Raw genomic sequence first — 25980 nt, forward strand, 5'->3', positions numbered from 1 at the left:
GTAACTCCTCTGAGCAAAGCCCACTAATGGTTTTCCATCTCACTCGGAATAAAGGCTGAAGTTCTTACTGTGACTTGTTAGGCCCCTCATGTTCTGGCTTCTTCTTTTCTCTCTGACTTCATCTTCCCGTCTCTCTCCCTTACACTACTCTCCAGACATGTTGGCCCTGTGTCAAACATGCCAGGCACAGCTTTTGCATATTCAGTCAGAGCACACATATGTATTTAACACAAAGGATGTCAGTAGATATTGTGTGGAAGAGGACACAGTGGTTAATTTGGGAGCACTGTGTTAGACAAAGCCAGAAGTTCTTTTATCACTTCACGTTGATTTTACTCTACTTAGGTGAATTATGAGTGTCCAAGGTCAGAAAGCACTTACTGTGGAAAGAATTTCAATAAATGTACTTTGGGAAATACTAACCTGGGGCATTTCATTCATTCATGTATTTATTCACTCAGTAGTTTTGACTGGACTCTTGGTGTATGCCAGGCACCATTTTAAGAACTAGGAATACAGCAAAGAATATGACACTGCTTCTAACCCAAAGAGTTTATTGTTGGTGAGACAAGTAGTCAAATACTTACAACATAGAGGTATCCATGGGGACACAAAGATAGTGCACCTACCTGGCTTTGGGAAGTAATCATGGAAGATTTGGTGGAGATCATATCCATGCTAATTTAGAAAGAATGAATAAGTATGGGTAGATGAAGAATGGGGGAAGGAGCATCACAGGGAGAAGAATCAAAAAAGTGGAAGGGTCTACAGGGGACAGGGAATGAGCACAGTGCATTTGGGTCCTGGAAGTAGCTCAGAGAATAAGAGATGCTTGCAGACCCAGATCCTAGAGGCCTCATCATGCCTCAACAAGGAATTCGAGCTCCATCTTGAGAACACTTCATCGCCTTGAGAGCAGTGGATGGGTTTTAATCAGGAGAAAGTCACATCTTGAAAAATCACTATAGCTTCACTTTAGAGATGGATGGCGTGATCCTAGCAATGGATGGCCTTAGGATAATATCAGGATATCAAGTAACTCCTCTGAGCAAAGACCAGTGTCCAGATCAGAATAACTGATCTGGAAAGATCTGTTAGAGTCATTAGATCACCTTGGGAAGGGGGTGGCAGGGAAATGGGTGATGAATTCAGATTTGGACATGTCTGAATATCCAATTGACAGAATGAGCTGGACTGAAGATACATTTTTCGGAGTTGTCAGCCTGTTAAAACTCCATATGATAAATGAAACCATTAGAAACCAGAACTCAGGGAGAGAAGCCAGGGTCAAGGGTAGGAAGACCAAAAAAACCTACCCTATAGAGTGTCAGTATTTGATGGATGGGCAGAGGAGAATGAGCTGGTGAAGGATGCTTAGAAGATCGATCAGAGAGGTAGGTGTAAAGTCAGGATTGCAGAATATTAACGGTATTCCGGGGAGGGGAGGGGACAACATTAAATGTTACAAAGGACTAGGACAGCTAAGGACTGGAGGGTACTCTTGACAGTAATGTCAGTAAAGTGGGGGCTTTGGCAAGACTGCAGTGGATGTGAGGGTGGAGACAGAAGCTCAGGCGTTGAGGGGGAAGAAAAGCAGCAGAACTATCACTTAGAATAACACTTCCTCTTTCAAAAATATAATCATCTTTATTTATATAGTATTCTTCTCTTTGTTTGGCCTGATGCTGTAGATATGCAGAGAAGTGCCTACCACATTGAAGGAACGCATCCAGGAACCCAGTTCTGTGTCTCAGACAAGAATGGCTGGTAAGATACAGTTTATTTCTTAACAAAAAAATTTTTTATAGGCATAACAAAATTTTATAATTTTAAGCATCCTATGGGAGTTAGAAAAACTTACTTAAAAACACAGTGCAGTTGTGACTTATTATTCTACTTTTCAGTTACTTGAAAAGAATGTCTTTTTTAAAACAAGATATATTTCACTGTCCAGCATGTGCAAGGCATTCCTTGCCATGGTAGCTGAGACTTATTTCCTGGGACTGGAGTGGGATCTGGGCCTCCACAGAGGCTGCTGAAGGCCAGGGGAGAGCAGGGTGAGGAAATTGAGGAATAGTTTTCTGGAGACGTGCAGTCTTTTCAGGACATCAGCCACAAACTGCTGTGTTAACATATTCTAGGGTCGTATAATTAGACACTGATCAGGACTGGAAACAGAAAGTTTGAATATTCTTGGAACCAGGTGGGAGATGGGGATTTAGAAGAGTTCTCCATCCCAGTGAAGATATGCACTGACAAGTGCTGATCACTGAGATTTGGAGAAAGAAGAGTCTGGTCACTGGTTATTTCCTTCTCTCCTTGTCCAGAGTAGAGGGTGGGCTACTGCACAGAGGCCACCCCAGTCACTGCTCATCACTGCCTTGCAGGCTCATTGAAACCATCGTACCCTGCTCTGCCTCTGCCAAGTCACCAGGCAAACCCCCAAGTGTGATTAACCCTAACTTTCCACTTACTCTGTGCCAGCTGTGGTTGTGCTGCTGATTCTCCCCTTCCTCCTCTTCTTCCACTCCCCCCACCGCTCCCCTCCCCTCCTTTTCCTCCTCTCTCTCTTCCTGCCTTCTTCCCTTCCTTTGTATTCCTCCACCCTGCCTCACGCATCCTCCTTCTCTTCCTCCCCCTCCTCCCCCCTCCCCTCCTCTCCTCTGTCCCCTCCACCTTCTGTTTCTCCTTAGGATTCTGGAAAAATATGAGTGGTGAGACTTTTAAGAAAACTTATTTGAAATCGCAGGCTTGTTGAGGGCCAAGTTTGTGTTGTGTTCTGCTTGTATTTCCCAGTACCTTACACAAGAAATACCTGGGGCCTAGTTGGCCGGCCGTTGATTATATTCAAAACACTTGAATTAACATTTGAGTATTGCTGCCTTGCAAATACAAACTCAACCCTATAAGGACAGGAAACAGACTTGATGCGTTTTAGGAAAGGGCAATAGGCTATCTTACCTTTTTAAATGATCTTATGACAAAGGAACAGAGAAAGTTTTAATACACAACATTTTAATACACGTTTAGTAGAAGAGCTAATAGCAGAAGTACACCTTCCAGTAGGTGGGCAGTTCATTCTTAATAAGACATTCGTCCCTGGAACAGGTATGAGACCTGAAATTTATTTCAGTGTGTCCCTCTCGTCCTACATGGTGTTTTTTTTAACTCCATTTCTTCTTCTTTTTATTATATTCAAAAAATAAAATTAACCATTTCAATGTGAACAATCCAGTGACATTCCGATTGACATGTGAATACATTCACAGTATTGTGAAACCACCACCTCTGTCTGGTTCCAAAATACTTCCATCATTCCAAAGTAAAATCTCTTACTCATTTAGCTGTTTCTCCCCATTCCATTCTACCCCCAGGCAGTGGCAACCACCAATCGCTGTGTCTCCATGGATCGTCTATTCTGGGTATTTCTCATAAACGGAATCAGACTTGTTTCTTTCACTTGGCATGTTGTTTTCGTGGTTCATCCATGCCAGCTTCCCTTGCTGACCACTCTCGTGGGTACTCAGCACTCACAATCCTACTGCACTTTCTTCTGAGCTCCCCTGGCTGCCCATCTCTCCACTCATGACCTCTTCTCATTTTTAAAAGACGAAATACGTTTTGCCCAACAAGATCTTCTTTTTCCCATCAGAGAGAATCCCTGTACGTAGGTTTCTCTACATCTGTGCTCACAAACTGTGCGTGCTTCCCACTTCCCTGGAGGATTTATTTCTCTTCTTTCTGAGATCACGTCCTCCCCTTGTGCTTTGCATCACATCTTCTCTTGGCTTTTTACTTACCCTCTTTCTCTCTTCTTTACTGGACCATTCTCGCTGGCATACGTTTTGATGCATACAGCTCTGGTCAGTGCATTTTCACCGACATGTAGTACTCCATGCACAGATCCACTGCAGTCCTCAGAACCCTCTCCTTTAGTATGCTCACTGGTCCCATGGCTTTAGCCACTTTTTAACTTTGGATAGCCCGGCCAGTGCTTAGGCCAATACACTTGAAGTCACCCTTGACTTTTCTCTGGAGTTAAGATCTAATTATTCAGCAAATTGTCGGTCCCGTGTGTCATCCCCATGTCTCATCCCAACTACTTCCCTGGTCTTGAACACCCTCATCTTTCATCTGTGTTACAGGAATAATCTCCTAACTCACTGTCCTGATTCTCTTCTTGCCTTACCACTCTTCCATAATCTATTCTGCTAGCAGCTAAGTCATGCTTTACAAACATAGGTTTTATTGTGTCCCTCATGGCTCATAATCTTGCTATATCTTTTGTCATCCATAAATGAGTGCTAAAGTCTTGCCTGGTCCAGAAGACCGTGTGTGATCTGCCTGCTGCCCCCCTTTCTAATCGCATTTCTTACCACTTTTCCCTTTGTTTGTTCTATTTCAAACACATTGGTCTGCTTGCTATTGCTAACATGCTGAGAACATTTCCATTTATGGCTCGTGTGCTTGCTGCTGCTTCTTTCCTTCTTCTTCCAATGCCCTTCTTTCAGATATCTGCCTGATTCACACGCTGCATTCAGTTCTTTCCTCAAATGCTACCTCAGGCCTTTCCTGACCCTGACCGCCATTTCTCAAATACATCCCATCTCTCTCCCATCTTCTTGCATTAGTTCTACTTCACAACATTTGTCTATTCCACTAGCGTGCAGGCCCCCCGAGGGCAGGACCTTTGTCTCGCACATACTCCCATACTCGTAGCATCTAGAACAGTGCTTGCACGTAGTAGGTCCCTCTGAGGTACTTGGTGATTTGACACGATGGGTGAATATAGAGGTTGTTTCAGTGTTTTGAAAGCAACAGTGAGGATTGGGCAGAATGATACGTGAGGTATTCTCTAGGGTCTGTCGTGGTAGAATTGCTGGGTCATAGAAGATGAACAACTTCTACTTCACTAGATGTTGTCTAGACAGCCTGTTCCGGTTCACACTGCCGCCAGCCACGGGACGGCTCTCATTGTTTTATGTTACTGCCACTTGAGCATTATATTCTCGGGACTCCTTTACACTTTTAAAAATTATTGAAGACACTCAAAGTGGGAGTTATGTTTATAAATATTTACCTAATTAAAAAAACCCAGAAATTTGAAGCATTCCTTATGAATTTGTCTAAAATAGCAATAATGAATCTATTATGTTAGCAAAAACAGCATGTTTTTGTAAATATTAATATTATAAACTAATTTTTCCAAGACAAAAATTGAACTAGAGAGTGACATTGCTTTACACTTTTGAAAACCCTTCGTTTCTGGCATCTGAGAGGACATCTGGATTCTCATTGCCACTTCTGCGATTAGTTTGTTGTGGAACCACACGTGATGCATGTAGTCTTGAGTGCAAAACCCCTCTACACTCAGGAAGGAATGAGTGTGAAAAGGCAAATCACTTATGATAATCCTAATTTGGAAGGGTTTCTGGGCACCCAGAGCTCCCCAGACGTTATGTTGTGAACCTGTGACGGATAGAGATAGGGCATTTCATTTCAGTTTGCATTTTTTTCAGTTGCCTGTGTGATTGAGCCTTTTTCATGTTTATTTCTTTCTTGCTTCCTCTTTTGTAGATTGTCTGATTGATACTTTTGGAGTTTAAAAAATTATTTTGGGAGTGCCTGGGTGGCTCAGTCGGTTAAGAGTCCCGACTCTTGATTTTTGGCTCGGGTCATGATCTCACAGTTGGTGGGATAGAGCCTTGTGTGGGGCTCTGCACTGCTTGGGATTCTCTCTCCTCTCTCTGCTTCTCCCCTGCTCCTATGGTGCATGCATGTGTATGCGTGCACTCTTTCTCAAAATAAACTATTTTGGTTACGAATTCCTTGTTTAGAGTGTACATTGCAAATATCCTGTCCCTTAGTCTGTGGCTTTTTTTTTTTTAATGTTTATTTATTTTTGAGAGACAGAGACACAGAGCATGAGTGGAGGAGGGACAGAGAGAGAGGGAGACACAGAATCCGAAGCAGGCTCCATGCTCTGAGCTGTCAGCATAGAGCCCAACGTGGGGCTCAAACCCACAAACTGTGAGATCATGACCTGAGCTGAAGTCGGATGCTTAACTGACTGAGCCACCCAGGTGCCTCTATGGCTTCTAATATTTTTATTAGTGGTGCTATTTTCAGAATTCTTAATCATTAATGGTCTATCAATAGCTTCCCCTTTTTGTGTGTTTTTAGAGCATTTTTAGTACTCTGAAATCGGAAAGCTTCTTTTTTTTATATTTTCAACTGACGGTTGTACAGTTTTGATTTGCATATTCAGGTTCTTAATCCACCAAGAACTAATTTCCCCAAGGTGCATGTGAGGTCAAATTCTGTCCCATCATCTCTTCGCTCCAGCCATGGGTGTCCACTCTTGCCAGCATAGCATCATTTATTGGCCAGTAAATTCCTCCTCATTGATCTTTAATGCAGTCTCTGCCAAGGTCAGGTTTCTCTGCCACCTATGCACTGTGGCTCGTCTCTTCCAGTGGTCTCTTTGGATGTCTGGGCCCATAAAATACTGAGTTAATCATTAATTATTAGCTAAGTGATACAACTAAATATCTGGTAGGGCATAACCCCCCACCTGTTTTGACTATGGTCCTTTTCTTTTTTTTATTTCTTTTCTTTCTTTTATTAAAATTTTTTTTAATGTTTATCTTTGAAGGAAAGAGAGAGCGTGAGTGGGGGAGGGGCAGAGAGAGAGGGAGACACAGAATCTGAAACAGACTCCAGGCTCTGAGCTGTCAACACAGAGCCTGACAGGAGGCTCGAACCCACAAAGTGCGAGATCATGACCTGAGCTGAAGTTAGTCGCCCAACTGGCTGAGCCACCCAGGCACCCCAACTGTGGTCCTTTTCTATATTGATTTAAAAATCTGATTGTGAATATATGATTTTGCCAAGTTACACGTAGACTTGTTGGGATTTTTATTAGAATTGTGCTTAATGTATAGATTGACTATGTTTTTTTTTAGAAAAAAATTTAAGCCTCATCTAATATACCGTATGCTAACGTGGATTTCAGGTGGAGCTAATAGTTAATTCTTTTATCAACACTAAAGAAAAATAATAACCAACCTCTCATTATTAAAAACAAAGCAAGACGGGACGCCTGGGTGGCTCAGTCAGTTGAGCGTCCGACTTCGGCTCAGGTCATGATCTCGCAGTTTGTGAGTTCGAACCCCTCATCGGGCTCTGTGCTGATAGCTCAGAGCCTGGAGCCTGCTTTGGATTCTGTGTCTCCCTCTGTCTGCCCCTTCCGCGCTCATGGTCTGACTGTCTCTGTCTCTCAAAAATGAATAAACATTAAAAAAAAAAAATTAAAAACAAAGCAAGACAAAAACAGAAAAGCAAAGAAAAAATAGAGAAAATATTTATCAAATCTTTGGAAAAGACAAGAGTGTAACTGTAAACGTTCTGGGAAAACAATCCCCCACGACAAATTTATGGATTTGATCAAAAAAAATTGAATCCTGAAGTAGAAACATTGCTTTCAGCGACATGGCAAATGTTCATCTTTCCTATAAAAAGAATTCATCTAAACTGATAAGGAAGCAGATAAAGAACACAGTTAAAAATTATCCCATATTTTAGTAAACATAAAAAAATATTTGCATTCATTGACAGTCAAAGAAGCATTAAATGAAGACAATGGTGAAAGATGTATTTATCCATTGAAATAGGATATTGTTGGTGTGGACGTAGGATTTTTGTCAGTTCCATACACTGCTGCTAGAAGTCTAAATTTCTAACCATTTTTTTTTTTATGTTTATTCATTTTTGAGAGAGACAGAGTGCGAGCCGGGGAGGGACAGAGAGAGAGGGAGACACAGAATCCAAAGCAGGTTCCAGGCTCTGAGCTGTCAGCACAGAATATGATGTAGTACTTGTACTCACGAATTGTGAGATCATGACTTGAGCTGAACTCGGACGCTTAACCAACTGAGCCACCCAGGTGCCCCTAAATTTCTAACTTTTAAGCAAAACAATTTGGCAGTAAGTCTTAGATACATTAAACTTTTTCATATTTTCTGATCTCGTAATTCTACTTTGGGAAATTTATACTAAGGTGGTAATCAAAAATGTGCAAAAATACATAAAAAGATAACCCTTGCAAGTTCTTTTCTAAAGTAAAATTTCAGGATCAATTTAAGTATCCAGCTGCAGAAGGATTAACTAAAAGTTAGTGAATATATTCTGTGTAGATAGTGAATATATATACTAAGTACATAGTGTTGTACTTAGTATATGTATTTTCTCTTATATACATATATACATACATAAGAATATATACTTATGTAGATCAGTACATGAGTAAGTATTCATGATGAGTTTGTAGCTGGGGCCCAGAGGTGCTTCACCTGGTTCTGGTGGTCCCAGACAGACCAGGTTTGGCCACTTGTGACTGATAGAATCCAAAGGCAGAGAGAGGAGTGGTGGACAAAAAAGAAAGGAATTTCTTTCAGTAAGGCCAATACCCGGAAGACAGCGGACTAGTATCTCGAAGAGTTTCCAAAGTGCTGAAAATACTTCTAGGTTTATGTAAGGAAAAGGTGGGACAAGGGTCAGTGATTATGTGCAGGTGGGCAGTGAAGGTCAGGTCCATCATTGTCCTAGAGTCCATCACATGGGGTCTTGCTGGCTCAGGGCATTCCTTGTTGCTTGAGGGGTACTTTCGGTTCCCCTCTTGGGATGCTTTGCCTGCAGGGTCTTTTGCCTGAGTTCAGAGATAAGCTGGAAAGAAGAACTTAATCAATTAGAAAGTTTGAAGTAAAAAGGGAAGTACTCAAAGACTTCTTTCAATTTTATTAAGAATGACTAATACTCATAAAGTTAATTGGAAAAGAATAGAAAATTAGAATAAATTGACTTTACAAATTAAGGCAAACATCTTGACAAAATAAAGTAGCAGTCCTAATTTTCCTATAGTTGATTTACTTTTTATTTTATTTTCTCTTGGTGTCAGTGTGAGTTCCTTCTAACTTACGGCTGCCCTAGACTATTGTGGGACAGTTTAATTGGCTTTATGGCTACCATGGACATATGGGTTGAACAGGAAATGCCACTGTCATTTTTAGGATGAAAAAATAAAAACATCTTACAATTTTTTTTACTTAAACTAAATTTTATGTAAACACACACACAAATCACCACTAGGCCATCCTGTTGATGTATTAATACTTTGCCACATTTTTAAATTTCAGCTCATCCTAATGTCCAAAAGGTGGTGCTAGAATCATCTGCGTCCGATATTCCTGTTCTGTCTCCTCGTACTTCGGAAATTTCAATTCCTGCTGATCTGGATAAAACCATAACAGAACTAGCTGACTGGCTGGTCCTGATCGACCAGATGTTGAAATCCAACATTGTCACTGTCGGGGATGTAGAAGAGATCAATAAGACAGTTTCCCGAATGAAAGTAAGTACATAATGTAAAGGCTTGTCATGGAAATACCACACACAAAAGCAGACAAGATCTGTTTGGAGCTCCTTTGTTTGTCCTAAACCCTGGGAGAATGAGCTTTAAAAAACTCTCTGTCAAACAGCCATGCTGTTTGGCTAGCTCCAAAGAGAAAATTGTTTCTTGCATTTTTAGTGTTTTTGTAAGATGAGGTTTACCAACTTGAAGTGTAGACTCAGTGTATTTTATTTGTATTTAAATTTTTTTTTTTTTAATTTTTTTTTTTTTAACATTTATTTATTTTTGAGACAGAGAGAGACAGAGCATGAATGGGGGAGGGGCAGAGAGAGAAGGAGACACAGAATCAGAAACAGTCTCCAGGCTCTGAGCCGTCAGCCCAGAGCCTGACGCGGGGCTCGAACTCACGGACCGCAAGATTGTGACCTGGCTGAAGTCGGACGCTTAACCGACTGCGCCACCCAGGCGCCCCTAAATTTTTTTTTAATATTTATTTTGAAAGGGAGAGACAGAGAGAGTGCACATGTACTCATGGAAGCATGTGGGGAAAGGGCAGAGAGAGAGAGAGAGGAAGAGAGAGAATTCCAAGCAGGTTCTGCACTGTCAGTCCAGAGCCCCATGTGGGGCTCAATCTCACAAACTGTGAGATCATAATCTGAGCCAAAATCAAGAGTTGGACGCTTAACTGACTGAGCCACCCAGCCACGCCTAGACTCAGTGTATTTTAAAATCTAAAACTGATACCTTAAAGGGAGACACATCAATACAAATGTAAACTAGTGTTAGATTTAATGCCTACTGTGATGTAGGATATTTTCCTAAAGCCCCTTTTTACTTTATATTTTGTAATGAGCTTCTGTGTTTAATTGCTGACTTCAGAAGTGAGAATCTCATGCCTAGAAATTTGTTACCATGCATACACCATCTAACATAAATTTTCAGTATTCATAGTGTGCTAGTTTCTGGGCTGTGTGTTATATAGGGATACTGAAAAGGACATACCAGGTAGAAATTGGCAATGTACCATAAAATAATAACAATAGCTATTGCTAACTTTTATTAGGTGCTTAAAATGTGCTGGGCAGTTTAGGAAGTATTTCACATGTATCATCTCCTTCACTTTTTTAACAGTCTTTTGAGGTGGGTATTGATTTTATCCCCAGACTACAAATATGTCCAAAGTGAGGCGGAGGCACTGGGTACACATAAGTAGAGACGTTGCTCCAGCAAGGCAGACTCTGATAGAAGCCATAGCATAGCTATAAGCCACCTGTTAGGGGAGCCAGGATGAGGAAGATTACTTCACAATGGTGGAAAGCGTAGTGTGTGGGATTTTGACATCTGGAGATAAAGTCAATGGCATTCCTGATACAGGGAACAGAGTGAATAAGGACATGAGGTAGGGGAGCGTGAGGGACATTGGGTCAACACTGGTGCAGGAAAGAAGTGTAGTGGGCGGTCAGATAGCAAAGGCAGGTTCAAGTTCACTTTGGGAGCGAGCTCCTAGACCGTGCAAAGCCCGTTGGGCTTTTGGTCTGTGAGCAGTTTTTTTTACCCCTTTTCTTTTTCTTTTTTAATTGTGGCTGAGGACTGATGATAATAGAGTGCTGCTTTGGTAAGAAGACTGGGATGCTTCTTAGTGCTTAGGATAAATTGGAGGCAAGAGATACTTAAAGGAAGCACAAGAGCCCTTTCCGAGTGGCTAAGATGATGCTATTGCAATTAACGGAAATAAGGAATAGAAGAAATGGAACGTGAATGAGGGTTTGATTGATTTAGTTTCAGATATGTTGTGTTGAGAGGTTCTTAGGCCAATTAGAAGGAAATAATCAGCATTCATTGAAATGTTTCTCTGGGATTCAGGATTGGAAGTTGTGCATAATCCATTTCAAGATAATATTTGACACTATCAGGCTAATTGAAATCTGAAAAATTAGTGAATTTATAAAGAGGAAGAGCTGGGAGAGAATCTTTGCCACACTATTTGTACTTACTGGAAATTGTGTTTTCTAATCTTTATGGCTTTTTATTAGTTCTATGTTGGGAACACTATATTCCTCATATTTTAAACCTTTTGCCCCTATTTATCAATACTGAGATAAATCCCCTGCAGCAGCATTTTTCACGTCTGCATGCATTTAATTCGCAGTTATCCCAATAGCCTTTTTTTTACTGTCTCACCCCAGCCCTGCAGGTGACATTAGTTTATATTCATATCTGATGTAGGACAGATATGCAGGGTATCATCAGCAGAAGTCCCTGCTAATGTTTTCAGACCATATTTTTTTCATAGGGATTTTCTTCACTGAGTCCGCTCAGACTTCATATAGCTGAGCTGTACGGTTTTTATTATTTCTTTTTGTGAAGACTACAACACAGACAGAGAGTTAAGCACTTGCCAGCGACCTAGATGATAAGTGGCAGAGCTGAGATTGAAACCCAGGACGCTTGCCTTCCAACCTCTCTTTCTCTGCTAGACTGCTGATGCCTCGCTGTAGGAGGAAAACGACAATTCTGATGTCAGCACGCTGGTTTTGCTTTGTTAGTAGTGCTCTTATGGTACGGCTTATGACCTATCTTAATAATCATGTGTTCTTAACAGATCACGAAGGCTGACTTAGAGCAACGCCATCCTCAGCTTGATTGTGTTTTTACACTGGCACAGAATTTGAAAAATAAAGCTTCTAGTTCAGATGTGAGAACAGCAATCACAGAAAAATGTAAGTTTTTTTTAAATGATATATTACCCACTTTCCCTGAAAATGGTAACACACACACATACACATTTTCATAGATTATTTACCCAGAAATTAATATTATTTGATATTTGATAGTATCTATTAATAATTATAGTTTTGCTTCCATTTTTATTTTTTGTGAACATTATTATGATTCCCTTATGAATTCCTTAAAGTGTTAACCTTATTAATGTTCTAAAAATTTATTTCATAATGTTTATTTATTTTGAGAGAGAGAGAGAGAGAGAGAGAGAGCAGGGGAGGGGCAGAGAGAGAGGGAGAGAGAGGATCGCAAGCGGGCTTTGTGCTGTCAGTGCAGAGCCCACGTGGGGCTCGAACTCATGAAGCGTGAGATCATGACCTGAGCTGAAATCAAGAGTCAGACACTTAACCGACCGAGCCGCCCAGGCACCCCTAACCTTATTACTTTTAATTACTGGCACATTGGATTTTGTTCCTTTTAAGTTAGGATTTCTTTTAAAGGAATCAAAAAAGAAAAGTTAGAGAAAACCATCAGAATGCAAAACCATGCTTTCATTATAATTTATTTAGTAAAACCAGATCTTGCTTTGTCTCTTTAACTCCTCTTCTTCAAATTCATTCCAAAAAGAATTTATTGAGCAACTACCATGTACCTGTGGGCCGGATACTAATTTGGGAATAATTTAGTTAAAAGCAAAATAAAACAAAACAAAAAATAAACATACAAACACCACAGCAAAGATCCCTGTTTCATTTGCTTTCTGGCTTAAAATAAGCATCTGTGAAATCTGTAGAGCATATAAAACAGTCTAAATTCTCAAGAATGTCATGTAGGGATAGTCACTGTCTGCTTTCATCATCCCCTCTCCCATACCGCCTTCCACCCACTGTAACTATTCCATATTGTAGATATTCTTTAAAACATCCTAGAAGTTCCTAGTCTCCTTGCCTTTATTCACATTATTATTATTATTTTTTTCCTCTCGGCCTTTTCTTCCCCAGTGAAATTCTGTGCAGCAGCTAAAATGTCACCCCCTATGTGATGTCTTCCCTACCCTCTAGTAGTCCCTGGAGAACTGTATTTTCTATCTTTAGTTTCTGCTGTGGCCTTTTGCCTGATAATGTCCTTGTAGATCTCACAATTATTTTAATTCTCTCTCCTTTCCATAGACAGTAAATATTCATCTTTCTGGCCCTGGGCCTTCTACAGTGTTCAATACAAAGTAAGGACTTCATAAATATTTGGGGCAGAACATAAACTGAAAGTTACTTTATTACCTTGTCTAATATTTTCTGAGGCAAAGCAAGTCAACGCTTCCTCCCATGAAAAGTGTGTTTTGATTTCAAAATAAACGTGGCTGCGGCAACATTATTGGAACAGAGGAGTTAGCAGAGAACTTTGTCACAGTGTTGGTTTATTTTTACTGCATAAGCCATTTTCTTTCTTTCTCCATTTTTTTTTTTTTTTTTTTTTTTTTTTTCCCCAGTTGATGGATTGCTCGGGTCTCTGTTGAAACTCTGGAGTGATCTCGTTTCCTATCACGTGGCAGGAGAGCTTCTCTGCCTCAGTGACCCCAAACTGTTTACAAAGTTTTCTCCATTTTGCTTTATCCACTTCTTATGTTTTCCCCACCCCCTCCTATTTGTCCACTGTTTCTTTTAAGGTTGTTTGACAAGACTTTTCTCTTTCTGAGTAGCTTCCCTTTCTAATTTAACTCCCTCTCTTTGTTTTTTTCTCCTTTTTTTTTTATTTGCATAGAGCCTACATGATCTTTGTCATTATTCATTCTATGGGAAAAAAAAGCTCAGTAGGAGTGTACTGCCTATAATAACCTGCTTTTAACACTTACTCACAAAGAATAGAACAATTTGCTTAATGATAAACCTGTGATATTTGCTGTCACTTGATGTCTTTCATGTTATTTGTTCACTATTAAAGGATTCTATTAGTAATAGAGTTGATCATAAGTACTTTATGTAACTTTTTAACTGACAAGTAGAACATTATGATGAATTTGTTCTCTCTTGAAGTAAAAAACTTAGGCAATTTATTTAAACTGTTAAAGAAGACAGCTTAAAACAGATAATTTCATTGAACAATTTTTAGAAATTATTAAACGTAAGTATAATTTCCAGTTTTCTGAACACTATTAAACATGATAGCTCTTATGGCTTGCTGTAACCCTGTTATCCCAAGAAATTTTACCAAAAGGTCCCATTATGCCTTAACTGCAATATTATTTTGTGGTTAAGCTCTTGCAGGCCTGGTATTTAACCAGAGTGCTCTGCACTCTGTGTGACATCCAAAGCATCTTCTAGACATTTTTGATGTCCCACCTACTTATGATCAATGGGTTGTTGAAGTTATTCGAAGCTACTGTTTACTAGTGCCTCAGTTCAAGGTCATGAACTACCCATAAAGTAATTCATCAAAAGTTTGTTTCATTAGATCTCTCTTTCCTTAGTCCCTTGTTAAAAATGAGAAGAGGAGAGAGGGTAGGGGAGAAAAAGGGTGGAGAACAGACAGAGGAGAAAAAGAAATAGAAAGAGATATTAAAAAAGAAAGAGGGCAAGATCTAGTGTCAATTTTTTTATGGTAAAGAGCTACTGGGGACGTAGAACTTGAATCTAATTTGCTCTTGGTGTTTTTCTTGAACATATAAAAATACTTTCTTTCATGCTACAGTAAAACAAACATGAAAAGTATTCTTAAATAGATTATTTCCTTTCAAAATCTTGACAGCCTTAGAGCATCTCCTTTGAAGATGACAAGTGACTACATCTGTGTCTTACAGTTCTGTCATAGAGTATTGTTAAACTCTACCTTTATTAAACCAGATTCTGTGAATATAAATTAGATAGGAATTTACTTTCTTTATAATTTTTGGTTTATCCATTTAAAAGTTGTTATTTTTATTGTGAGCTATTTCAGTGCATTAAAAATAGAATTTATTTATTTTATTTATTTTTAAACAAAATTTTTTAATGTTTTTATTCTTTTTTTATTTAAAAAAATCTTTTTTAATGTTTATTTATTTTTGAGACAGAAACAGAGCATGAATGGGGGGAGGGCCAGAGAGAGAGGGAGACACAGAATCAGAAGCAGGCTCCAGGTTCTGAGCTGTCAGCATAGAGCCCGATACAGGGCTTGAACTCATGGACTGCAAGATCACGGCCTGAGCCAAAGTCGGACGCTTAACTGACTGAGCCACCCAGGCGCCCCTGTTTTTATTTATTCTTGAGAGAGAGAGAGAGAGAGACAGAGCGTGAGCAAGGAAGGGGCAGAGAGGTAGACGCAGAATCCAAAGCAGGCTCCAGGCTCTGAGCTGTCAGCTCAGAGCCCAACGTGGGGCTCGAACTCACAAGCCATGAGATCATGACCTGAGCAGAAGTTGGACGTTCAACCAACTGAGCCACCCAGGCACCCCATTTAAAATAGAATTTAGAGGGGCACCTGGGTGTCTTAGTCGGTTAAGCGTCCAACTCTTGATTTTGGCTCAGGTCATGATCTCACAGTTTGTGAGTTCGAGCCCTTCATCGGGCTCTGAGCTGACAGAGTGGAGCCTGCTTGGGATTCCCTCTGTCTGCCCCTCCCCAGCTGTCTTTCTCTCTCTCTCTCTCTCTCTCTCTCTCTCTCTCTCTCTCTCTCTCAAAATAAATTTAGAAAAAGATTTAAAAATAAATAAGTAAGTAAATAAATAAATAAAATAGAATTTAGGGGCACCTGGGTGCCTCAGTCGGTTAAGTGTCTGACTCTTGATATTGGTTCAGGTCATGATCTCATGGTTCGTGGGACTGAGCCCTACATTGGGCTCTGTGCTGACCATGTGGAGCCTGCTTGGGATTCTCTCTCTCTCTCTCTCTCTCTCTCTCTCTCTCTCTCTCTCTCTCTGCCCCTCCCTCACTCTCTCTGTCTCTCTCAAAAATAAATAAATAAACTTAAAAAAATTCCCCTAAGATGTATGTACCAATTTGCCTTCTTTTTCTTTTCTATTTATAACCTTACTTATGATAGACTTGGTATCAGGTATTTTTCCCCTTTACTGAAAGTTACTTTCTGGGATTATTTTTATAATGTCTCCTCCAGTGGAAAAGGTCAAGAACCAGTGGGATAGCACTCAGCATGGTGTCGAGTTAAGACAGCAGCAGCTGGAGGACATGATTATTGACAGTCTTCAGTGGGATGATCACAGGGAAGAAACCGAGGAGCTCATGAGAAAATATGAGGCTCGACTCTACATTCTCCAACAAGCTCGAAGGGATCCACTCATCAAGCAAATTTCTGATAATCAAGTAAGACTCATAGATTTTTTTTTTTTTTTTGCATTATCAGTTTGTTGGATGCACTTTTTTGTTCCATCATGAACTGTAATTTTGGGGACCCTTGTCATGATGTTTTCACAAGTGCTTAGAATATACATCTAAATTTATATTAAAAAATTTGACCAGGAAGGTTTTTGAAAAAAACTGGAAGGCATAACAGATAGAAATGTACCTGTATGCCAGATTTATCCCTCACTGATTCTATGCAAATGGAACAAAACCATGAACCAGCATCTAGAAAGATAGGAACCCTCCTCCTTTTACTCCATGTCTACCCTGAAGGTTATTTTTATTTATGAAATTCTCTGAGATCTTCATTTGAGGCTACCATAGTGACCAAATCAGGTAACAAGTGTAGTTTCTTTTAGTACCTTTATAACCAACTGTTTTATCTATATCATAAGAATAGGTGACTTTTTGTGATTGGTTTGAATATAAAGTTGACAACATCGAACATTAATGGTATTTTTAAAGTGCTACTTTGTATTCTCTCTATAATTATAGAAAATATTTGGGGCACCTGGGTAGCTCAGTGTGTTAAGTGTCCACCTCTTGGTTTTGGTTCAGGTCATGATTTCACTGTTTGTGAGGTCAAGCCCTGCATCAGACTCTGCACTGATAGCCTGGAACCTGCTTGGGATTCTCTCTCTCCCTCTCTCTGCCCCTCCCCCCACTCACTCCTACTCCCTCTCTCTCTCAAAAATAAGTAAATAAACATTTTTAAAAAAGAAAATATTCTTGGATTGGGGGTTATAGGTGTTAGGTTATATTTTGGTATAACGTTTCTTTGCCCTTCAGGTAACTTAAGATGACAGTGTACATTTGTGAAGAATATAATAAAGATATAATAAAGAATATGTGGGAAAGAAAATATAAAACCTGAGAACATGTATTTATTCTTCACACTTGTAGACTTTCCACAGTTACAATTTAGAAGTCAAGTGGCTGGGTGTCCTGATTTTGTGGATGGTTTTCTGTGTTTATGATATCTGCAGATTGTTTTAATTAAATGACTCAAGTATAATAGTCAGCAAAGCTGACTGAAATAAAATAAAAAGTGATACCAATGCTTCAATCAGCAGATATTAAAAATATTCCTTTCTAAACAATAGTGTGGCTCTTTTCTGCTTCAACTTTAGGGTGATTTTTTTTTGCCAGTTGCTATAAAAAGCATTATAGGAACATTCCTTTGTCATTTGGATTTCATGGGGAGTATCTAGGTCCGGGGGTTCTGAGAGGTGGAAACCCAGTGCTTGTGGACACACTCTGCATCCGTGTAGTTATTTAAGCAACTCTCAGTAAACCTCGCTTGACTCCTTGATCCACCCAAGCAGTTAACTTTGTCAACACACAGAGTGATCCAGGGGCACAGAAGACTTCCATGTTGTTGGTTGGCCCTTTTCATTTCTGCCAGTATGTAGAAGAACTCTATAGTAAGTTTATTCCTGTATGATTCATGTTGCTATAAGGATCAGGTATATAGCAGAACAAATGGAAAAGATAAATGGTTTGAGGAAGTAAAATATCTCAGAGAAGAAAAAAAGAGAGTCTTGTAATATCATCTGCTATGTACTTGATCATTTCCTAGACATTTGCCTTTTCACTTCCAGAATTACTTTTAATTAAGCTTATGTTCAAGAGTTTGTCTCATAATTTGCTTTTTTCTTTTGATATTTGTGTCTAAAACATGTCAAAACCTACGGGGAGGATGAGTGTTTAGGTCATACTAGTTACCGAGTGACCAAGGCTAATCATTACACCTACAATTACACCTTAGATATTGCTTCAAGAACTGGATCCTGGCGATGGTATTGTAATGGCGTTCGATAATGTCCTGCAGAAGCTGCTGGAGGAATATGGTAGTGATGACACCAGGAATGTGAAGGAAACCACCGAGTACTTAAAAACATCATGGATCAACCTCAAACAAAGGTAACACTAAGGGCCTGGCAGGTAAATGCATGTAGAGGTGAGAATTTAGTTGCTTTGGCTTTCTCATGGAAACATGCCAAATATGGGACTACTAGAAGTATATCTTATTACTTTTAACAAATTTTTGTACTGTGCCGAGTTACTATTTTCACACTTAGTACAGAAGGTACATTTATATATTATCTACTTGAATTTCTGCAATGGGGTTCTCCTTGAGTGAGGCTAAACCTTGCCATAGATCATTTTATGTGCTCTGATTTTCCTCGGCCTCCCAGCATTACCTGGAATACATCCTGTAGTACTCTGGTGGTAAGGACCAGTTCAGTATTTACAGATGCATTAGGGTAATATCACCCCTAATTGTAATTAAAATAGTGCACTCTTTGGCCAGGTCATCCTCAGTTGAGGCTGAGAACACACGGATCCAACACCAGGCTTCTGAAACATGCTATGTATATTTAGGGCTTCAGCTAATCTATTTTCATTCCATTACTCTGTCAAGCCAGTATATTTGGAAGAATCTAAAATAGCATATGTGTTTATAAGAGAGATTTTCCTTTCAGTTGAACACCTAGGGTCTGAGGAACTGTAAGCAGTGGTTAGAGTCTCTTTAAGATAGCATACTTACATTGATCATCAGGAAAAAGCGTTTACTTCCTGCATGGTACTGGGAATGCCTGTGTCTAATAAAATTATGCTCTCACACACATCTTTATATATTCAAATACAACCAACTGCCTGAAAGCTAATTTGTATCAAAACACATTTTATTTTGCAGTGAGTAAAATGGATGATATTAGAACACCTTATGATACAAGTTATTGGTAATAAAGTATGGCCAAGCATTTAATAACAGTTTGACCTGGAGGTGTTTTATGCATTTTTACAATGTCATTTTTGGAGTCTTCAAAGTAGATTTTTAGGAAACTCAAAGTAAAGAATTAAAAGGCAGTATATGAGTGTGAATATATATGTTGCTACACATACCTGGGATTCTGGAGGAAATAAGACTAAGATAGCAGATACAAAACTTCAGAGTAGTTAAAGCCGAAGATAGCTATAATGCTGCCCTTTCTAGCATTTTAGTACATCTGTTGTCTTTTGTTGTAATTGGTTACTTGGATGTAGTAAGGATCCCAAAAGTAGGGCAGGGAAGAGGGTGAATTAAAAACAACTATAGGATAAGTAAGTCCTGGGGACTGCATGGCATCCATAGTTAATCATACTGTATATTCAAATATTATTCGAATGTATATTCGAATGTTATGTATGTTCGAATATTACCAAGTAGGTTTTAAGAGTTCTCAGCACAAGAACAAAAAAATGTGTAACCCTGTGTGGTGATAGATGTTAATTAAATTTACTGTGTTAATCATTTTGCAATATATACTTGCATCAAATTACTATGGTTTATACCTTAGGGTGCTTTCCTAAAACTAACGCAATATGATATGTCAATTATATCTCAATTTAAAAACCCACCTTTAACACTAAGATAGTCCTTAAGCATACTTTATCTGAGTGTCTCCAAAAATCCATATGTAAGAATTATGACTTTGTTTTTGTTGTAAACGATACCAAAAACACTGATCACTTAGGAATGTGAAGCCTGCTTTATTTAGCACCTCCAATTCTTTTTTTTTTTTTTTTTGCTTTTACTTCGTAAATATTTTAAGACAGCCTACAGCAGTAGTTAGATTAGATGGAAGAGGAAATTAAAAATGAATTATATTCCAAGGTGATCTTTCATTTATCAGAGCTAAGACAAGCACAGCGTTCCAATTTTATGGTAGTTACAAGTCATTGTCCTTATTGTATTTTCTTACTGCATTTTGGAGGGAAATACATCAACATTAATATTTAGACACGATTTAGGTATATTACTATCTATAAAGCAGGGAAAATACAACAAAACTGTAGCTCACAGGATCCTTTCCTGAGTGACAGCTGGGGTTTCTATGTATTTCTAGAATTTTCCCTTCTAAACAGTGATACTTATAGTTTTTAACTGTTTTAATTGGAGACCTTTCTAGAATATACAAATCTTTCCTTGCCTTAAACAAAATATATAAACTTACAACAAACATTTAAAAAAAATCCTTGGCGTTCTTACTGTGATAGGTAGAATTAAAGAACTTTAAGGGCTATATACAATCTTACAGTTCATTTAAGCCAGTGTTTCTCGAGTTTTTTATATTATCAACTCTCAGAGAGCCTTGTGAGATCCCCACTCCCATGAAATTTTAATACCATGGGTATACTGTATATCTCTTTCTGTACTTTATAGTTGTGCTTTATACATAAAAAGGGTACATTTTTCCACTCCCCTCCCTGCCCCTGCCCCACCAAAGAACCACTTTTCACCTCCACTGAGAATGTGTGGTCCAGTGTAATGCTCTCAGGCTCTGAGAAGTTAAATGACATGTTCAAAGTCACATGGCAGAGCCAAGATGATAATTTTCTATACTAAGGTATGATAATGCTCTTCATGCTCTGAGTTCTGAAGAGTTGGTAGTAAATTTATTCAGACTACTGTACTTTGTAAGATCTTCTGCTTTATTTTTAGTGTATAAATTTTATTGGGTGTCTTCCCATTGTCAGGATCTGTGCTAATCTGTTCACATGCATTATTTTATTTAATCTGCAAGCCACAGGAGACAGGCTGCGTTTTCATCAATGCCATGTCGATGAATAGACTGAAGCAGAGGAAAGTTAAGGAACACCCGAGATCACACAGCTCTTAAAAGCAGAACTGAGACTGGTATCCAGACCTTTTTGACTGTGCAGTCAGTCTTACCTTCTTTAAGAATAATTTTGTTCTTCTTCCTTGTTATAGGAATGTCAGCTATTGCTGTGACTGCTCTGTGTACCCGCCTCTCGGATCTGTCTGTGATTCCACTTACTGTTTCTTATCTGTGTTGAGTTTAGAAACCAGATCTGATTAACGATACAGGGGCCTCTGCCGATGAATAATGTAACACTCTCCAGTATGTGGCCATTGTGCCCTCTGCAGTGGTCTCTGAGAGGGTTTATACAAGGGCTCTCCTCTTATCTCGAAGCCATACTCTGTATATGCGTCATTGTCAGCCAAATTCGGGGAGGGAGGTGAGGGGTTATTATACTTGCTCATGGAATACTGTCATTGTGGCATAATGTGTGAGGTTTAATATCAGCTTTCAAAGGAAATGTTTTGTGTGAATTGCAATTGGCCTAAGTAATTTGGCCATTCACAGTTATAGGGCCTCAGTCCCTTATCTACGATGCCAAAATGCAATATGCTCTGATAACAGAAAGCTTTGAATTGACATGAGGCTGTTTATTATAGCCTTTATTTGTCCTGCTTAGTATAAATAGCCTTGTTCCTAGCTGCAGAAATATTAATGTGTTTGCTGCCTCAGACCCTACTTGGGGGTAATATGTCATACAGATACATTCATAATAATAATTTTTTATTGTACAGAAAATTTTTAATTCTGAAACACAGCTAGCTCCCACTATGTTGGATTCTGCAAACAACAGGCCTGTTTCTAATGTCTTTAACTAACGGACATGGATTGATCACTGCTCTTTTCATCTGTGAAATTGTTTTCCTCTTATATCTCTTAATGGCAATTAACAAATTTTTTTTTTAGTGTAAGTTGAGATTATAGTGTGAGTTGAAATGTGCTCATAGTAACTTTTGAACTGTGGATGTCTGATTTGGGTCTGAAATGGTGTTTAGCCCTAGAGTGCCTATGTATATGTATATGTGTATATATATATATATATATGTATGTATATGTGTATGTACATGTACACATATACTTGCCTACATGCATACCCATACACACACCTAGTAATCTACGTTGAAATATTGTAAAGGAAATGAGACAATATCCTTTTGTGCTATAAGGACCATCTTATACATCATTAATCACGATGTGCTGGGAAGATGGAAGATTCTGTGCAATGAGCCTACTCTCTTTGTGATCCATGAATATGCCATCAGTGAGGTTGGAGGTGGGACTGAGAGATTTGGAGAGGACCACAGGTAATGTCAGCGTCTGGGTTGGGTGGGGCAGAGAGCTTCCTGGGGGAACTTTAGTATTGCTGGGCAGAGATGACTGCCTCTTTGTGGTTGGTCGTAATAAGCGTAAAGGGAGGATAGCCCTGTTACCGTGTTCTTTAGCACTGCTCATGTACTCAGAGGCAAGTAGAAGGAATGCAGGTGGTACATAGGTTGCAGGGGAGAGGGAGGGGCTTGTAAAGTAGTGAGATGGAGATTGCTCTCAGTCCATAATCACGGGTAAGATGTCTCTTTTGCTGGGTGGTACAGTCCCCCACTAGAGCCTGTGGCTCGGCAGGCAGATCTTAAATTGAATTTCAGACACTACTTACCTGTTGAGGTAGGGAGCAACCCTTTTAACCAGTATGCAGTGACCGTGGGCCTGGAGGTCATTATATGAACATAATGGGTAAATGCCTTGTGCTTTGAAAGAGTAAGGTTTTGCCTGGAAGATGAGAGAAACAGTATTTTCCTGGAAGTGGCAATGGAAAGCAAGGAAGAGGACCGTTATTCCAATTACTCACCCTGAGGCATATAGGATCTGTGAGGAGAAAGAAAAAAATGCCATTAAAATTTTCCAGAGGAACTGATGTTCCTAAGGAAGCCAATTTCCCTTAAGATGAAGGGGTTGATCTGTGGTCTGCTGATCATAGAAGAGATTTCTGGACGTAATAGAAGAAGGGTTTTGGGGGTGAGTTGGGGTTGACTGGGGAAGGTGCAGAGTAGTATTGGAGTTAAGTCCTATATTGGCTGGGTAATGAAGACTGGATATTTGGTAGTGATTTAGCTAAAAGGGAAACAGGATATGGTGATATAAATTCTGTCACAGAAATAGTTCTGTGGTCTTAGCTATTTACTTGCTGGCTGCAGCAGCCCTAGGGAGAGCAACTCCTTTGGGTTGTACAAGGTCAATGGCAGGCATCATCAAGTGGGGGTGGGGCCAGTGGGGGCTCCTTTCTTGAGCTTCCCAATTGGTATGGCATTAGCAGCTTAGAATAGTCTCCTTAAATCCCATGGAGTGAATATTTCAATGCTTGATGATGACCCAATCTCTGTGTAACAAAGACTGGTCACCAAAAGACAATAGATTGTGGGGTATGTCTGTAGAGACTAATTCTTCATTAAATCAACTGCATTTCCCCAAAGTGTGCTTTAATACATTTTTTAGCGAAATGTTATTTTATTTACCAAAGAACAAAATTACCTTATGAAAGTATCCATTGAAAAGCTTAAAGAATTGTTTCATTGTAAGTTTTCTACATGCCACTCAAACTACTTTGCCACTATTTTCCTCTCAAAGGAGATAAATATATTTAAATCTCATGTAACTGTAAAGGTCACTTTTTAAGTATAGCAAAACTTAGCAACACATATCTGTGGGTTTCTTAAGGTATGCTTTTCCATTAAAGTAAAAAAAAAAAAAAGACATATTTAGTTGTATTCACTCTTTTGACCCAATTATAACCACATGCACACTTGATTAAATAATATGTCTTGTAGCTTAATTTATCAAAGTATTGTTTAACGTCTTTAAAGTAACATTTGAAAAGTCAGTTATATGGGTGGCCATGTTTTGTTAGGCTGCAAAATAACCATAAGCTATTTTGTAGAATATAGCTGCTTTTATAGCAGAAATCTCTCCCAAAAGCTGAGTTTACCTTTTAAAAATCCCAGTTCCCTTAAATATAAACTATTATAAATCTGTTACCCATGGATTCCTCAAATCTTTTATGAGAAGCTATTTATATGTTCAGTCTGCACCATTACTTGTCCCAAAGAATTCTATAGTCTGTTACTTCTGTTTGAAGTAAAAATTCTTGTTTCTGCTAAAGTTACCCTTCTAAACTTCAAATATTGTTATCTTTTAGGCTTTCAGCCTATCCTTTATTCTTTATAGGCTAAAAAATATTTTTAAAAAATTTAAGATTAAAAAAAATCTTCTCTACCTTTGTCTAGTAGCCACAGTGTCCTAAACTTGAAATCTCCCTGCCTTTTTTTTTCCTCCTATAATAGTGCTCCTGCCCCTATATTCTCTCATTACACTTCCCAGAACCTCTTCTGACTCGTCTGATCTTAAGATGTAGCAAACCTGAACTATATAAATTCGATAGTCTGTTACTTCTGTTTGAAGTTAAAATTCTTGTTTCTGCTAAAGTTACCCTTCTAAACTTCAAATATTGTTATCTTTTAGGCTTTCAGGCTATCCTTTATTCTTTATAGGCTAAAAACTATTTTAAAAAAATTTAAAGATTTTACAAAATTTTCTCTACCTTTGTCTAGTAGCCACAGTGTCCTAAACTTGAAATCCCCCCCTGCCTTTTTTTTTTCTCCTGTAATAGTGCTCCTGCCCCTATATTCTCTCATTACACTTCTCAGAACCTCTTCTGGCTCTTCTGATCTTTTCTTAAGATGTAGCAAACCTGAACTGCCAGATATACACTCTTCACTGAGAATTGTAGACCAATGCCAGTTCAGTGCCGATGTGCTCTTAAGAACTTGCACATGAGTTCTTTCCAACCTTTTTGCTGCCTACACAACACTCATGTATCCTCGTCAGTTACATTTCATTTACATGCAGTGATTCTTGATGATGCTGGACTTGAAGCTAGGGATGGGGGCGAGAATGGAGAGTCTCTTCTATAATCTCTGTGATGGATTATGTAGTTTTAAAAGGACCCCTGGTCGGGCACCTGGGTGGCTCAGTCAGTTAAATGTCTAACTCTTGATTTCAGCTCAGGTCACAATCTCAGGGTCATAGGAAGGAGCCCTGCATTGGGCTTTGTGCTGAGCATATAGCCTGCTTGGGATTCTTTCTCTCCCTCTCTCTGTTCCTCCCCCATGCATGTGCACATGTGCACTCTCTCTCCCTCTCTCTCAAAATAAATAAAAATTAAAATAAAAGGACCTCTGGAGACTCTGAGATGGGTCCTTTCCTCATCTAGTTGAGGCAAATTACTTTAAATTTTTTTTTTTCAATGTTTATTTTTGGGACAGAGAGAGACAGAGCATGAATGGGGGAGGGGCAGAGAGAGAGGGAGACACAGAATCGGAAACAGGCTCCAGGCTCTGAGCCATCAGCCCAGAGCCTGACGCGGGGCTCGAACTCACGGACCGCGAGATCATGACCTGGCTGAAGTCGGACGCTTAACCGACTGCGCCACCCAGGCGCCCCGAGGCAAATTAGTTTAAAGGATAGAAAAAAAATTGGAGATATGAAGTGATTTATCCGAAGCCATATAGTTAGTGAATGTCAGAGGTGGTAGAATTAGTTGGTTTTCTGAGAGCAATGAACAAATGGCATTAAAGGTAATTTATTAACTTGTGTGATGAAGTGTGCATACATATTCCTGAGACTTTCATTTGAGCAATTATTTTGGCCTTATGATAGTATGATAAATCATGTGTAATTCCTTAAAAATGGATAAAAAGTTCTTGTAGTGTCCAGTATACCATACTTACCACTGGATCTCATTTTAAAAGAAGAACAAAATGGGTAATATGTTACCTTTGAGTTATATTCTATTTTAAATTGCATGTGAAATTATATTTAA

General features: G+C 39.1%; 1 protein-coding gene across 5 annotated transcripts in view; it reads left to right on the plus strand.

Annotated features, from left to right (window-relative positions):
- Nucleotides 1–25980, plus strand: part of UTRN (utrophin) — a 491097-nt gene that overhangs the window by 221645 nt on the left and 243472 nt on the right. For all 5 annotated transcript variants that reach the window (XM_045058165.1, XM_045058163.1, XM_045058164.1 and 2 more), the window contains exons 45-49: nucleotides 1692–1767; nucleotides 9195–9409; nucleotides 12012–12129; nucleotides 16217–16422; nucleotides 18230–18384. In XM_045058165.1, coding sequence (XP_044914100.1) covers nucleotides 1692–1767; nucleotides 9195–9409; nucleotides 12012–12129; nucleotides 16217–16422; nucleotides 18230–18384 — 770 coding nt within the window. The remainder of the gene's footprint in view (nucleotides 1–1691; nucleotides 1768–9194; nucleotides 9410–12011; nucleotides 12130–16216; nucleotides 16423–18229; nucleotides 18385–25980) is intronic.

This window comes from Felis catus, chromosome B2 (assembly GCF_018350175.1).
Source record: "Felis catus isolate Fca126 chromosome B2, F.catus_Fca126_mat1.0, whole genome shotgun sequence".
Lineage (NCBI taxonomy): Eukaryota > Metazoa > Chordata > Mammalia > Carnivora > Felidae > Felis > Felis catus.